At 48.5% G+C, this 12,833-nt stretch overlaps 1 protein-coding gene across 3 annotated transcripts in view; it reads right to left on the minus strand.

The window, feature by feature from the left end:
* PIGU (phosphatidylinositol glycan anchor biosynthesis class U) overlaps positions 1-12,833 on the minus strand; it is a 125,337-nt gene that overhangs the window by 22,588 nt on the left and 89,916 nt on the right. For all 3 annotated transcript variants that reach the window (XM_033186169.1, XM_033186167.1, XM_033186168.1), the window contains 2 exons: positions 10,105-10,229; positions 3,661-3,803 (listed from right to left, as the gene is read on the minus strand). In XM_033186169.1, the coding sequence (XP_033042060.1) occupies positions 3,661-3,803; positions 10,105-10,229 (268 nt within the window). The remainder of the gene's footprint in view (positions 1-3,660; positions 3,804-10,104; positions 10,230-12,833) is intronic.

The raw sequence follows: 12,833 nt of genomic DNA on the forward strand, positions 1-12,833 counted from the left end.
AAATGCATATGCCCCTTGACCCAGCAAATCCCACCACTTGGAATCTACTCTACAAAATACCAGCATGTGTGTACAACAATACGTGGAGGGATATGCAAGGCTCTTCCATTTTATTTATTTATTAGTTACTATTTATTATTTATTTATTATTACTATCTATTATTTATTACTATTGACCAGGCTGGTCTCAAACTCCTGACCTCAAGTGATCCTCCCATCTCAGCCTCCCAAAGTGCTGGGATTACAGGCATGAGCCACCACAACTGGCTGCAAGGCTCTTACATTTAAAGTGAAAAACAGGCCAGGTACAGTGGCTCACACCTGTAATCCCAGCACTTTGGAAGGTTGAGACGGGAACATCACTTAAGGTCAGGAGTTCAAGACCAGCCTAGCCAATGTGGCGAAACCCCCTCTCTACTCTCTACCAAAAATACAAAAATTAGGCGGGCGTGGTAGTGCACGCCTATAATCCTGGCTACTCGGGAGGCTGAGGTGAGAGAACTGCTTGAACCTGGGAGGTGGAGGTTGCAGTGAGCCAAGATCACGCCATTGCACTCCAGCCTGGGCGACACAGTGAGACTCCATCTCAAAAAATAAATATATAAATAAAATAAAGTGCCAAAATAACCAAGGGCAACCTCAATGCCCGTCAGCAGGGCTATACCTAGTCTAAACCATTGGATATTACAGAGCCATTAAAAAATTATCTCAAGACAAAATCATTAAGTGAAAAACAGCAAGCCAAAGAATGCTACTTAAAGGAGAATGCCATTTACCTACATAAACAAACAAACAAAAAACTCTCTTTATGTATCTGTGTATATAGCTGTCTATAAATGCAGAGGAAAGTCTGCAAAGACATACCAAACCAATCCAATGGCCATGTCTGCAGAGGGGTAGAAAATGATGGGGGCTCAAGTAGATCTTTTCTTTTCTTTTCATTCCATAGTCTTTTTTTTTGGTAGAGATGGGGTCTTGCTATGTTGCCCAGGCTGTTCTTCAACTCCTGGCCTCAAGTAATCCTTCTACCTCAGTCTCTCAAAGAGCTGGGATTACATGCATGAGCCACTACACTCAGCCCATTCCATATTCTTCTATTTTGTTTGACTTCTTTCCCCCAGCAATAATGAATTCATGCATTACTTGGTGATTTAAAATACATTTTAAAAAGAGATTAAGAAAAAAAAAGGTGGCCGGGCGTGGTGGCTCAAGCCTGTAATCCCAGCACTTTGGGAGGCCGAGACGGGTGGATCACGAGGTCAGGAGATCGAGACCATCCTGGCTAACATGGTGAAACCCCGTCTTTACTAAAAATACAAAAAACTAGCCGGGCGAGGTGGCGGGCGCCTGTAGTCCCAGCTACTCGGGAGGCTGAGACGGGAGAATGGCGTGAACCCGGCAGGCGGAGCTTGCAGTGAGCTGAGATCCGGCCACTGCACTCCAGCCTGGGCGACAGAGCGAGACTCCGTCTCAAAAAAAAAAAAAAGAAAGAAAAAAAAAGGTAAGAGATCATGCCAAGAGTCCAGCTGGTTTCTTTCAGCTATGAACACACTTGATCCACCTGCCTTTGGTTTCCATCCCTAACCCCAATCCCTCTTTCCAATAATTCAGTTTCTCCTGCCTTCAATGGCACCTGATCACTTGCAGACACCCCGCTGTGCTGCTTTAGAGTAGCTTCTCTCAGAAAGGCGGCCACAGAGATGAAAGCTGTTATCTGGCAAGCTCCATGGATGCTTCATAATCACTGCAACTGTATTTCCAGACCTAAACTTAAGACTTAAGACTCATGACAAGACAACAGGCTGTGGACTATTTCTGTGGAGCTTGCCAACCTCCCTAGAGGCCCAGGGCAGGCCCAATGCCCTCCCATGCCAGTCACCACTGAGAGGTAAGGAAAAGGAAGGAGATTCCAGAAAGGTAGGAGAGCCAGGGCAACCTTCTGGATTCCTTCAGGATATGCAGTTGAGCCCTGCAGAATTCTGCCTGCGTGGGTCAAAAGAGGGGCTGTGCATCTACCATCCCTAACTACAGTGTGAGAGACAGAACAGGCCGTCCGGCTGGGCCCCACCCAGGCTACAGGGCCCTCCATCTCTCTTTCTTCTGTTCACAAATCAAGACAACTGGCTGGGCTGGACATTAATCCTCCAGAAATGTCCATGCAGGAAACACCATTCCCATCACTCACTGAGAAAGCCCTAACTCCTTTCTTTACCCACAGCTAACCCTGGAGGCAAGAATTACCCTGGGGATTATTCACTGGCATCATTAGTCTTTCCAGCCAGCCTGCTTCCCATCCAGGCTATTACACATAGGAAATGCCTGGCTGTGCCAATGGCAATTGAAATGGTAAATGGTACAAGTGATTCTCATAAGACTTCCACTATGAGGCCAGAGCCTGACCTAAGAGAAGGCAGCATGTGGAGAAGGGAACTTCCAAGAAGGGTGGGTGAGTCCACCTGGAGTTTGCTAGACCCGCTGCCACAGAACCTCTGGAGAGCTTATTAAAAATATAAATTCCTGACTCTGTATTCCACATTGAATCAACATTTCTGGGAGTGGGATCAGAGAACCTGGCATTTTAAAACAATCAGAGCCGGGCGCGGTGGCTCAAGCCTGTAATCCCAGCACTTTGGGAGGCCGAGACGGGTGGATCATGAGGTCAGGAGATCGAGACCATCCTGGCTAACACTGTGAAACCCCGTCTCTACTAAAAAATACAAAAACTAGCCGGGCGAGGTGGCGGGCGCCTGTAGTCCCAGCTACTCGGAGGCTGAGGCAGGAGAATGGCGGTAAACCCGGGAGGCGGAGCTTGCAGTGAGCTGAGATCCGGCCACTGCACTCCAGCCCGGGCGACAGAGCAAGACTCCGTCTCAAAAAAATAAATAAATAAAAAAAAAAATAAAACAATCAGAGCCATGTAAGTGGGACGGCTGCAACACAATTGCAGGGTTTAAAGCCTGTTAACAGGAAATCTGCATTTATAACAAGCTCCCTCTGAGGATTCTGATTGAGAATCCTGCTCTGTGGAACAGAGGGACAGGCTTGCCAGCTCAGGGAAGTACCTTGCTGGTATTCCTCAGCCTGTGACCACAGCCTCCTCTCCACCGCTCCCAGCCACACAATTTATGCTCAACTCCTCAACAGCCAGACTGGCCCCCTTCTCATCTGCCTGCCTGAGTTCCTGCTGTCCCGAGAGTCCATAGAGCCTCTCCTCCCCTTGCCTTGCCCTCTCCCCCTCACTCTGTGTACTCCCTGTGGGTGCTGGAACCACAGGCACCATTACAGAAAGGGGTGCCTCAGAAATCAAGCCTTATGTGCCTTATGTGAATTTTGTCCTTGGCTCCTCCAATGACCTTTGACAAGAGATGACCTCTGCCAAGCCTCTGTCCCTCATTTGTAAAGTAGGGATAACACGCCTGTCTCCCAGGCTTGCTGAGAATTCAGCGTGGCTATGGCTCAGTGTGGTGCCCAGTACCTATCTGCCAGGTTCAGTCTTACACTGCTCTTACTTCCTCTCTAACTGGGAGCTACTTGAGGGGAGTAACTGTCCCTCCTTCACATCTACACCCCTGGTATGCAGAATCCAAGGCCATGGTTGAATGCTTGAGGCTGCAAAATGAATTTCTGTCCCCAAGCTGACCCCCATGCTGTCCCTCTTACCTGCCCAACGTTGAAGGTCAGTGTGATGGCATAAAAGAAATTAGAGTTGGCACTTCCTGCATAAATCCAGAGGTGCCACAGGACAGGGAAGAGCAGGGAACAGACGATGATGATACAGGTGAGGACAAAGATGTTTCTCAGGACTGCAAAGACAGAGGGTCACAGTTAGCCTGATGCGCTCTCTCTGGCATCCTTTCCCTGCTGCGATGGCTGCCGGAATGGAAAGGCCCAAGGTGAGCCTCATGTAGCTCAAAGGCAGAGCACTGCCAGAGGTACTAGAGTGCCAGGAAGCAAACCCCAGACTCCCAAGTCAATGGCTCCCCATGCCCACAGCTGGTGGTAGCTCTTGGATTTGGATTATTTCCTCCCACTGTGGGCTTGGCTGGCTGAAGACCAGCTATAGTTAGAAATGCCATGAGTGCCTCAGGGTACCAAACAGGGCATTTCAGGAAGACATTCCCCTCACCTTCTAATCTTGGAGGGCCCAAGAGTATCCCTCTCCCCAAGCAGGGTGCCATCTGGCCATGGGGGATGAGGGGTAGGAACCCCAGCATGAACCGTGACAAATAGAGCCCCACCGTGGGTCTCCATGGTGCCACAGCCCTGGGTCTTAGGAATATGTTCTCCATTATCCTTAACTGGTGTCTTAGGACCCCTGCCTTGCTCTCCAAACATTCCCAACTCTCCCTTAGATGATAAAAGACCTCTTTTTGACACTGTCTGTCACTCCCTGCCCCTAAGGGAATACCGAATCCCACCAGGAGGAAAGCTCTCCCTGAAGTCTCAGGAAGGACCTGCTACTCAAGGGTGGTCCAGAGGCAGGCAGGCAGGCAGGCTGGCTTCAGCCAAATGGGAGCGTAGCATGGCAGCCGGGTACAGATCTTGGTTAAAATCCTGCTCTGCCATTTATTAGCAAGTTTCTCTAGACCTCAGCTTCCTCATCTGTAAAATGAGACTATATACCTAGTATGTACTCATAGAAATTAAAAATTAGGGTGCGCACGGTGGCTTATGCCTGTAATCCCAGCACTTTGGGAGGCTGAGGTAGGAAGATTGCTTGAGTCCAGGAGTTCGAAACCAGCCTGGGCAACATAGTGAGACCCATCTCTAAAAAAAATTTTTAATTTAAAAATAAAAAATGTTTAAAAATAAAAATAGAATGGGGCTAAAATGCACACTTCATTTGGATTAAGCAAGATAACATGTGAAAAATGACACAGACACATCACTGGCTACATTAGTTTTCCATTGCTACTGTAGCAAATTCCCACAAACTTAGTGATCTAAATAATATTCTTTATTATTAAACAGTTCTGGAGGCCAGAAGTTCCAAAATAGGTCTCACAGGCTAAACTCTCTAGAGGAGAATCCCCTGCTTGCCTTCTCTAGTACCCAGAGGCTCCTGCATTCCTTGGCTCACGACCCCCTTCCAGCTTCAAATCCAGCAATGGTAGATTGAGGCCTTCTCACATTGCATCACTCAGACCTTCTCTTCTGCCTCCCTCTTCCATCTTTTTTTTAATAGACTATTTGAGATGGGATCTCACTACATTGCCCAGGCTAGAATAGAGTGGCTGGATCATATCTCACTGAAGCCTCGAATTCCTAGGCTCTAAGGATCCTCCTGTCTCAGCCTCCTGAGTAGCAGGGACTACAGGCATGCACAAACATGCCCAGTAGAGTTTATTTTTTAGGGCAGTTTTAGTTTCACAGCAAAATTGGGCAGAAAGTACAGAGATTTCCCATATTCCCCCTGCCTCCACCTCTTCCACTTTGAGGGACACTTGTGATTACACTGGGGTCACATGGATTGTCCAGGATAATCTCCCCTTCCAAGGTCTTAAAGTCCCTTTGCCATGTAAGGCGATGTATTCACAGGTTCTGGGGATTACAACGTGGACATCTTTGTGAGGGGAGGGCTACTACTCTGCTTACCGCACTGTACTTCTTCCCCCTGTTTCAACTCTCTAGGGGTTATCAGACAGCAGGATTGTCTGTTACTTTTCTTTCTTTATACTTTAATCATATTTTTAAAAACTAATAAATATTATTTAAAATAATTAAAAGAATACCTTTTTGAAAAGAACTTAGCGCTGTGCCTGCTTCCCAGCAGACACTGAATGGAAGTTCCCTTCTCTCCTCTGATATTGACCTTCAGGAAATCCCTTCTCCCAAGTGAGAGTTTTGGAAGACTCACAGGGTGGAGAAACTCCCAAACATTTAGGCCACTTGTCTTAGTTGTACAACAACTTAGTAGAGATGCTATACTGGGGGCTCATGCATTGGAAGGGGCCTGGATGATACAGATGATTCTCAACTCCCCTACAAAACAAAATCACGGCCGGGAACGGTGGTTCTCGCCTGCAATCCCAGCACTTTGGGAGGCCGAGGCAGGTGGATTACCTAAGGTGAGTTCGAAACCAGCCTGGCCAACGTGGCAAAACCCCGTCTCTACTAAAAATACAAAAATTAGCCAGGCGTGGTGGCGGGCGCCTACAATCCCAGCTACTCAGGAGGCTGAGGCACAAGAATCGCTGGAACCGGAGAGGCAGAGGATGCAGTGAGCCGAGATTGTACCACCGCACTCCAGCCTGAGCAACAGAGCAACACTCTGTCTCAAAACAAACAAACAAACAAACAACAAATAAAACAAAACAAAATGAAATCACATGGGGAGCCCTCAGACTAAGTCAAAGTCTCTAGGGTGGGGTTCAGGCATCCATATGAGGTTTTAAAAGCTTCCCACATAATTCCAACACGCAGTCGAGGCTGCGAACCACTGGATTACAGCTGCAGCCCCTTAACAGTCTGCAGCAGAGATGCCACTGAACTGTGTCAAAGGGAGAATAATCAGGACACGGTTGTTCACAGTTCTTTGTAAAGCTGAATGTTTTTAAGTTACAGTTCATTCTTTATTGAGAAATGATAGGTATCATTTTGTTGTTGTCATTAAAAAGTCCTTTATTTAATAACATTGGGAAGAATGGCTGGTAGTTGTTTTAATGTCTTCAGCAAAATAAAAAGCTGGCAGGTCTGTCGCCTGTGTTTATTGAAACATTAGTGGTCTGAGATATCCCACAATTTGGACACTGGCCTGGAGGGCTTGCAAGATCCTCTTTTCTAATCTGAAGTTTCTGCAATTCTGGGTCTTCAAAGATGAGAGGTCAAAACCCTGACTCAAGTCTCCTGAGACCTCCCAGGAACAAGGAGTCTTGCTAAGGGACATTTTCACTGAGAATTACTATTATTATTAAACCATGTTACTACCTCAAGAAAGGAGAACAAATGCTTCCCACTCCTCTAACCCAACATCACTATGTACATTTCTCAGTGGTTCTTTCTGATCCCCTGGAAATTATTTTGCTGAAAAGAATATAGACTATTCCAAAAAATAAAATGCTTGCGGCCTGCCAGACCAGGTGGTTCTTGTTCTGTGCCTCCAGCCAGTGACACAGATTTCAGACAGGGTGACAGGAAGGAAACCAAGTGCAAAGAGACGAGAGAGGCTCACTGGCAGCCTCTGGGTGCTATCTCGAAGGGCTGCAAAGATACATTCCCATGCGGCTAGAGAACCGTCACTAGCATGCAGTTGGCTTCTGACCTGTGGTGACCTCTGCAGGAACGGGGAGCTGCTATTCATTCTTGCTGGCTGACAGGCCAGAAGATTAAAGCTATATATGCCAGAGCAGATGGAGCTGGAGACCTGGGGTACGGGACAGCTTGTTCCAGGCACCAGAAAGCGTCAGAGGTGACCAGGGCCTAACAAGGTGAAAGGGTCCACCCTTCATCAGACTTGCGAGGCCAGATGGAATCAGGTGCCCCACCACATTCACCGGGTGGCTTATCCAATCTCTGGCACCATGACTGATGAACTGGAACTTCAGGCAAGCCACTTTCCCTTCTGAGCCTCGGGCATTCAGAAAGAAAATCTCACCTGAAAAATCCAGTCCCATGAGAAGGGGAACGGAGGGGATCTGGGGACTTCAAAGGCCATGGTGATATTCCCTTTCTTAAACGAGGTGCCAAAACACATGGGAATATATTTTATCATGATTCTTTATATGTATATCTATTGACATTCTTTCATCACTATACAATAGTAATAAAAACAAAACAAATACACAAATCCAGTCCCTTGGTAACTGGCTCCTTCTGCTGGACCGTGCAGGCTGGCATGGGCTCTGCCAGCAGGCTATTCCCTAACACCACACTTGTGCGTCTGTATGACTCATCCAAGCTCCAGAGAACCCAGTGTCTGGGGCCTACACTCAGGGAGGGGCCACATTCCTTTTCTCCTCTCTACTGTATAGGAAAACAGAAAGGTGAATGTGGAAGCACGCATGTTAGCGCTGACAACTAATGTTTAAACGGAATTCCTAGCCACATTAAATATATTCAACGTAGGCTTAAACACATCTCAACACATACATCCCACTCATAGGTCCCAAGGACCAGGGCTGATGCTGCTCCTGGCTAATGATTCACAGTTGTCAAGCCCCGAGCAGGTTCTGCAAGCACGTGTATTCCCTGCTGCAGGAGCAGTGAAGCAAAGGCAGACAGCCCCTGTTCTCTGCAGGATCTTCAGCCAACCTGAACCTGCAGACTGTGTGCCCAGCCGGCCAGCAAAAGCAACTATTAGATCATTCAGGTTTCTGGAAACCCCATCCTTCTTCTTTGTGCCTCCTTACCCCAGAGGGCATAAAATAGTTTATTCGAGTCTTGAAAAATATGTTTACTCTAATGACTCTGGCTACCAAGCCCGAAGCTCCGATCACGGAACTATGTGAGAGACTCCCCTGCATAATTATTACTCACGATACTAACTGCAGTGCTATTTACAGATATTCCTTCTCAAACTTAACACACTCATGAAAGTTATTCTCTTTGATTGATGGAAAAATCAGAGGCTCAGAAAGGTTAAATGATGTGCCTGAGAACACGTGGGGCTCGTAATGGGAATGCCAGGATTCAGAGTCAAGTGAGTCTCCAGACTGCTCAGCAAATGGGATGAAAGACAGTCACTGAGGGAGAGAATGTGCCCAGTGTGGGATGGGCAACCACAAAAATCCATTCTACATTCTTGAAATCCACTGTCACAAACTGAGGCGTGTCCACATGTTTTGGTGGTCTCATGATTTGTCACTGGTCACTCTGCCCAGGGGCCCCAAGCTGACTCTCAACCTGCTAGACTGGGTGACTCTTGTCTGAGGAGAGACGATGTCACTGCAGAAGACACTGCTTCCTCCTCCCAGTCAGGCCAGATGGGTCATGGCCCCACCAGGCCATCACCTGCAGGAGCAGCTCTGGCTCAGCTGCCCACACCACTGTTTACCTTCACTCAGAGGCACATTCCTATAGGCAGGCTGCTTCCCACAGCTGGTCAGTTTCACTTCCTGGTTAACACCCAAAACAACAAAGACTCACTTCTGAAGCCTGCACTCCCTAGTTCATTCTTGACACCTTGCTGGACACCCACTGCAGGCAAGGAAAGTTCAACAGCTCCCTTCCATGCCTCGTTCAGAGAATCAGGTGGTGCTGGGCCACTGACACTGCCTTTTTATTGGGGAGGTTTAAAAACTCACTCCACAAATGTTTGCAAGGTCTTCTGTGTGTCAGCTTCAGTCCTGAGTGCTGCAGATACAAAGTGAATGAGTTGTGATATCTACTCTGAGGGAGCCCCCAAACACTGAAAAGAACCCACAATAGGGGGTTAAGAGCACTGGGGGCCTAGGCAGCGCAGACACGTCACCACTAAGCTACCTCTGAGGAGGGGATGATTAGAGCTTAGAGGGGTTGTCACAGTGGGCAGGGAAGTCTAATGTTGCCCCTCTGCCTTGTAGTAACCTTTGGGTGCAGCGCTGGGGAATGGTTCAAAGCCCAGGGTATAGAGTTCTGCTGTCTAGTATGGTAGCCTAGCTATATGTGGTTTCTGAAATTTAAATTAAAAATTCAGGTCCTCAGGCATACAAGTGGCTACCCTATTGAACTGTGCAGACAGAGGACATTTCCATCATCATAAAGCCCTGCTGGACAGCACTGGGTAGGGGTTCACAGATCTGGATTCCAATCCCAGCTCTTCTAATTAGAAGTCACATGACTTTGAATGACTGGCTCTATCTTTCTGTACCTCAGTTTTCTCATCTGCAAAATGTGGATACTTACCTCAAAGACTGGTGTGAAGATCAAATGAGCTAATTAACGCATGCAACACTGTGAGAGCCCCAGTGGCCAGGTACACAGTAAGTGCTCAATAAATGGCAATTACTTTTATCATCACAAGTCCGCAGCACCTAGAAGCAGATATTGTGCCTCATGCCTCTGCTCCTCTCCTAGTGCTGCCAGCACCACAGGTGCCTGGTAAATGCCTATGAATTCCTTTTCCCCGCAGCAGTCTCACCCAGGCCCAGGCTGACACAAATCTCTGGCAGAGGCGGGAGTACTCACATCTGTAGAGATGGTTCCACACTGGGAAGAAGGCCATGTAGAGCGCCACGTCCCCCACTGTTGGGTAGGACTTAAAGATGGCGATGATAGCGATCTGGATAAACATGAAGAAGATGGGGTGCTCCCTGGGGCAGGGCAGGGGAAACAGAGAGAGAGAGAGGTAAGTCAGGGACCTACCCTAGAGACTCCTGACTCCATCCTTTGAACTAAAAATAATCCTCCGGGGACTTCAGGAAGGGGCTAGCTCTGCTATCCACAAGATATGGGCCAGGCCCCAGCAGCAGAGCAGAAAACTGCAGGGACCCAGAAATACCCAGAGATGGTGAGAAGGGCCTGGCAACCACTAGGGAAACAGCCCACAGAGACATTTCCCATCAACAGCCCCCCTCTGCCTCTACCAGCTCTGGGCCTTCCCCCAGGAGACACGGAGGAAGAAAACAAATGAAGTCAGCATTCTTTATGACTGGGCTTAAATGACGGCTTGGCAGGGTGATTAGGCAGCCTCCCTTGCCAGAGGCCCCTCTGACAACTGGATGCAAGGCAGGAAGTGCCTCCTTGCTGATGCTTTTTTTCTCTGACAACATGGTCAGCAGGGTCTACTGACCCACAGTGCAATGAACTTCTTTCCAGGAAAAGAACTGTGAACTGCAGAGAGCTTTTCAATTCTTAAGGGCAGGGACTATTCTCGTTAACTTAAACTAATAGCAGTTTCAATTATTATTTTAACCTAATAATAAGTGCTAGCAATGGGTATCCTCTTCTGAACTCCCTCTGTGTGAGGTCCTTTTCCTGCATCCTCTCACATGATCCTCACCACACCTCAACCGCCCCTCAAGGCAGGCAATCCTGGGCCGGGTGCAGTGACTCACATCTGTAATCCCAGCCCTTCCGGAGGCCTGGGAGGCTGAGGCAGGAGGATGGCTTGAGCCCAGGAGTTTGAGACCAGCCTAGGCAACACAGTGAAACCCCATCTCTACAAAAAATTAAAAAATTAGCCGGGTGTGGTGGCGCATGGCTGTAATCTCAGCTATTCAGGAGGCTGAGGTCGGTTGCTGACACCAGGAGATTGAGGCTGCAGTGAGCCGTGATTAACCACTGCACTCCAACCTAGATGACAGAGTGTGAGACCTTATCTCAAAAAGAAAAAAAAGTAGGCAATCCTCTCACCTGTACTTCACAGATGAGGAAACAGATTCAGAGAAGTGCATTGACTGAGTAGGTTAGTAAGCGATGGAGTTGTCTGTCCCCAGAGCTCTTAATCACGCCCAATACTGTTCTCCTGAGTGCTGATCACACTTCGAAGCTCTGGTCAGGAGAGGGTGGGGGGACAGAGCTCAATCTCAGTGTCCCTCCGAGAGCTGACCAAGTGCTAAAGGGAAGCCAACAGGAAGAGGCTGGATCTATATCCTCCTCTGCTATGCTTCAGCCACATGCACGTGGCCTACTTCTGCACAGTACCTGGATGCCTAGCCCATGAAGTTTTCTTCAGAGATTAATGACCTTTTTGTCTTGCAGGTCAAAGGTCAGGGTGACTCAATGGGTGTGAATCTGAATCTGAGATGTGCAGACAAACACGTCCACACCCAGAACACTCCAGTGCTGCTGTGCAGCAAATGCCTCAGAAACGCAGCTTGGCAAAGGTGTGCAGCCCTGTAGCCTCTAACAAGCGTCCAGCTATACAGCTCAGTGTGAACATCTTCCTAAACACAATCCACATCACTGGCTTCGGGCTTTTCAGGTAGCTGGTAACAATGGCAACATTTCCATGAAAAGGCTGGTGAAAACACAATGACAAAAAAACAGACTACAGCCTCCTGCAGCACTGCACAGGGACTGGGGCGGCCTGAAGGGCCCTGTTCCTACAAAGCTGACACTGGAAACAAATCTTACAGGGGGCAGGAGAGCTTAGGTGGAGCTTCATACCCAGGCAGAAGAGGAGACAGCAGGGAGAGCAGGTCTCTTCATATTTTCTTTTTTTTTTTTTTGAGACGGAGTCTTGCTCTGCCGCCCAGGCTGGAGTGCAGTGGCTGGATCTCAGCTCACTGCAAGCTCCGCCTCCCGGGTTCACGCCATTCTCCTGCCTCAGCCTCCCGAGTAGCTGGGACTACAGGCGCCTGCCACCTCGCCCGGCTAGTTTTTTGTATTTTTAGTAGAGACGGGGTTTCACCGTGTTAGCCAGGATGGTCTCGATCTCCTGACCTCGTGATCCACCCGTCTCGGCCTCCCAAAGTGCTGGGATTACAGGTTTGAGCCACCGCGCCCGGCCATCTCTTCATATTTTCTATCCCCACAACTGTGTGGGCCTGGCTCAGGTCATAAAATGGTGACATTATTGCCTACCCAGGAGCAATGTGTGGCCTTGCATGCAGACAATAAAAGCTGCCGGAGAGCTGGCTGCACAGCCAGTGAGGAAAGGTGCCCTGGGTTCCCTGCTTCTCTTCACCCAGTGGCTGGGCCTAACCAGAACAAGGACAGGGAAGGTGGACCACAGACAGCTGGAGAGCTCAGCCGGGCAAGGCTGCCAGAGTTCCGAAGCCTGCCAGGCCATGGAAGGAGGGCGTTCTGTCAGATGCCAGGCCAAGGCTGTGTCATGGGAAGGAAGCATCAGCTTTTGAGGTTTTACAGAATGAGAACCATGTGCACTGGTGCACGGACCATGGAGAATGGCAGGAAGGTTAGGACAGAGAACTCGAGCTCTTGAAATCTAAATCAAACTCTCTTTCAGGTTC

Source organism: Trachypithecus francoisi, unplaced genomic scaffold (genome assembly GCF_009764315.1).
Source record: "Trachypithecus francoisi isolate TF-2019V2 unplaced genomic scaffold, Tfra_2.0 Lachesis_group21, whole genome shotgun sequence".
NCBI lineage: Eukaryota > Metazoa > Chordata > Mammalia > Primates > Cercopithecidae > Trachypithecus > Trachypithecus francoisi.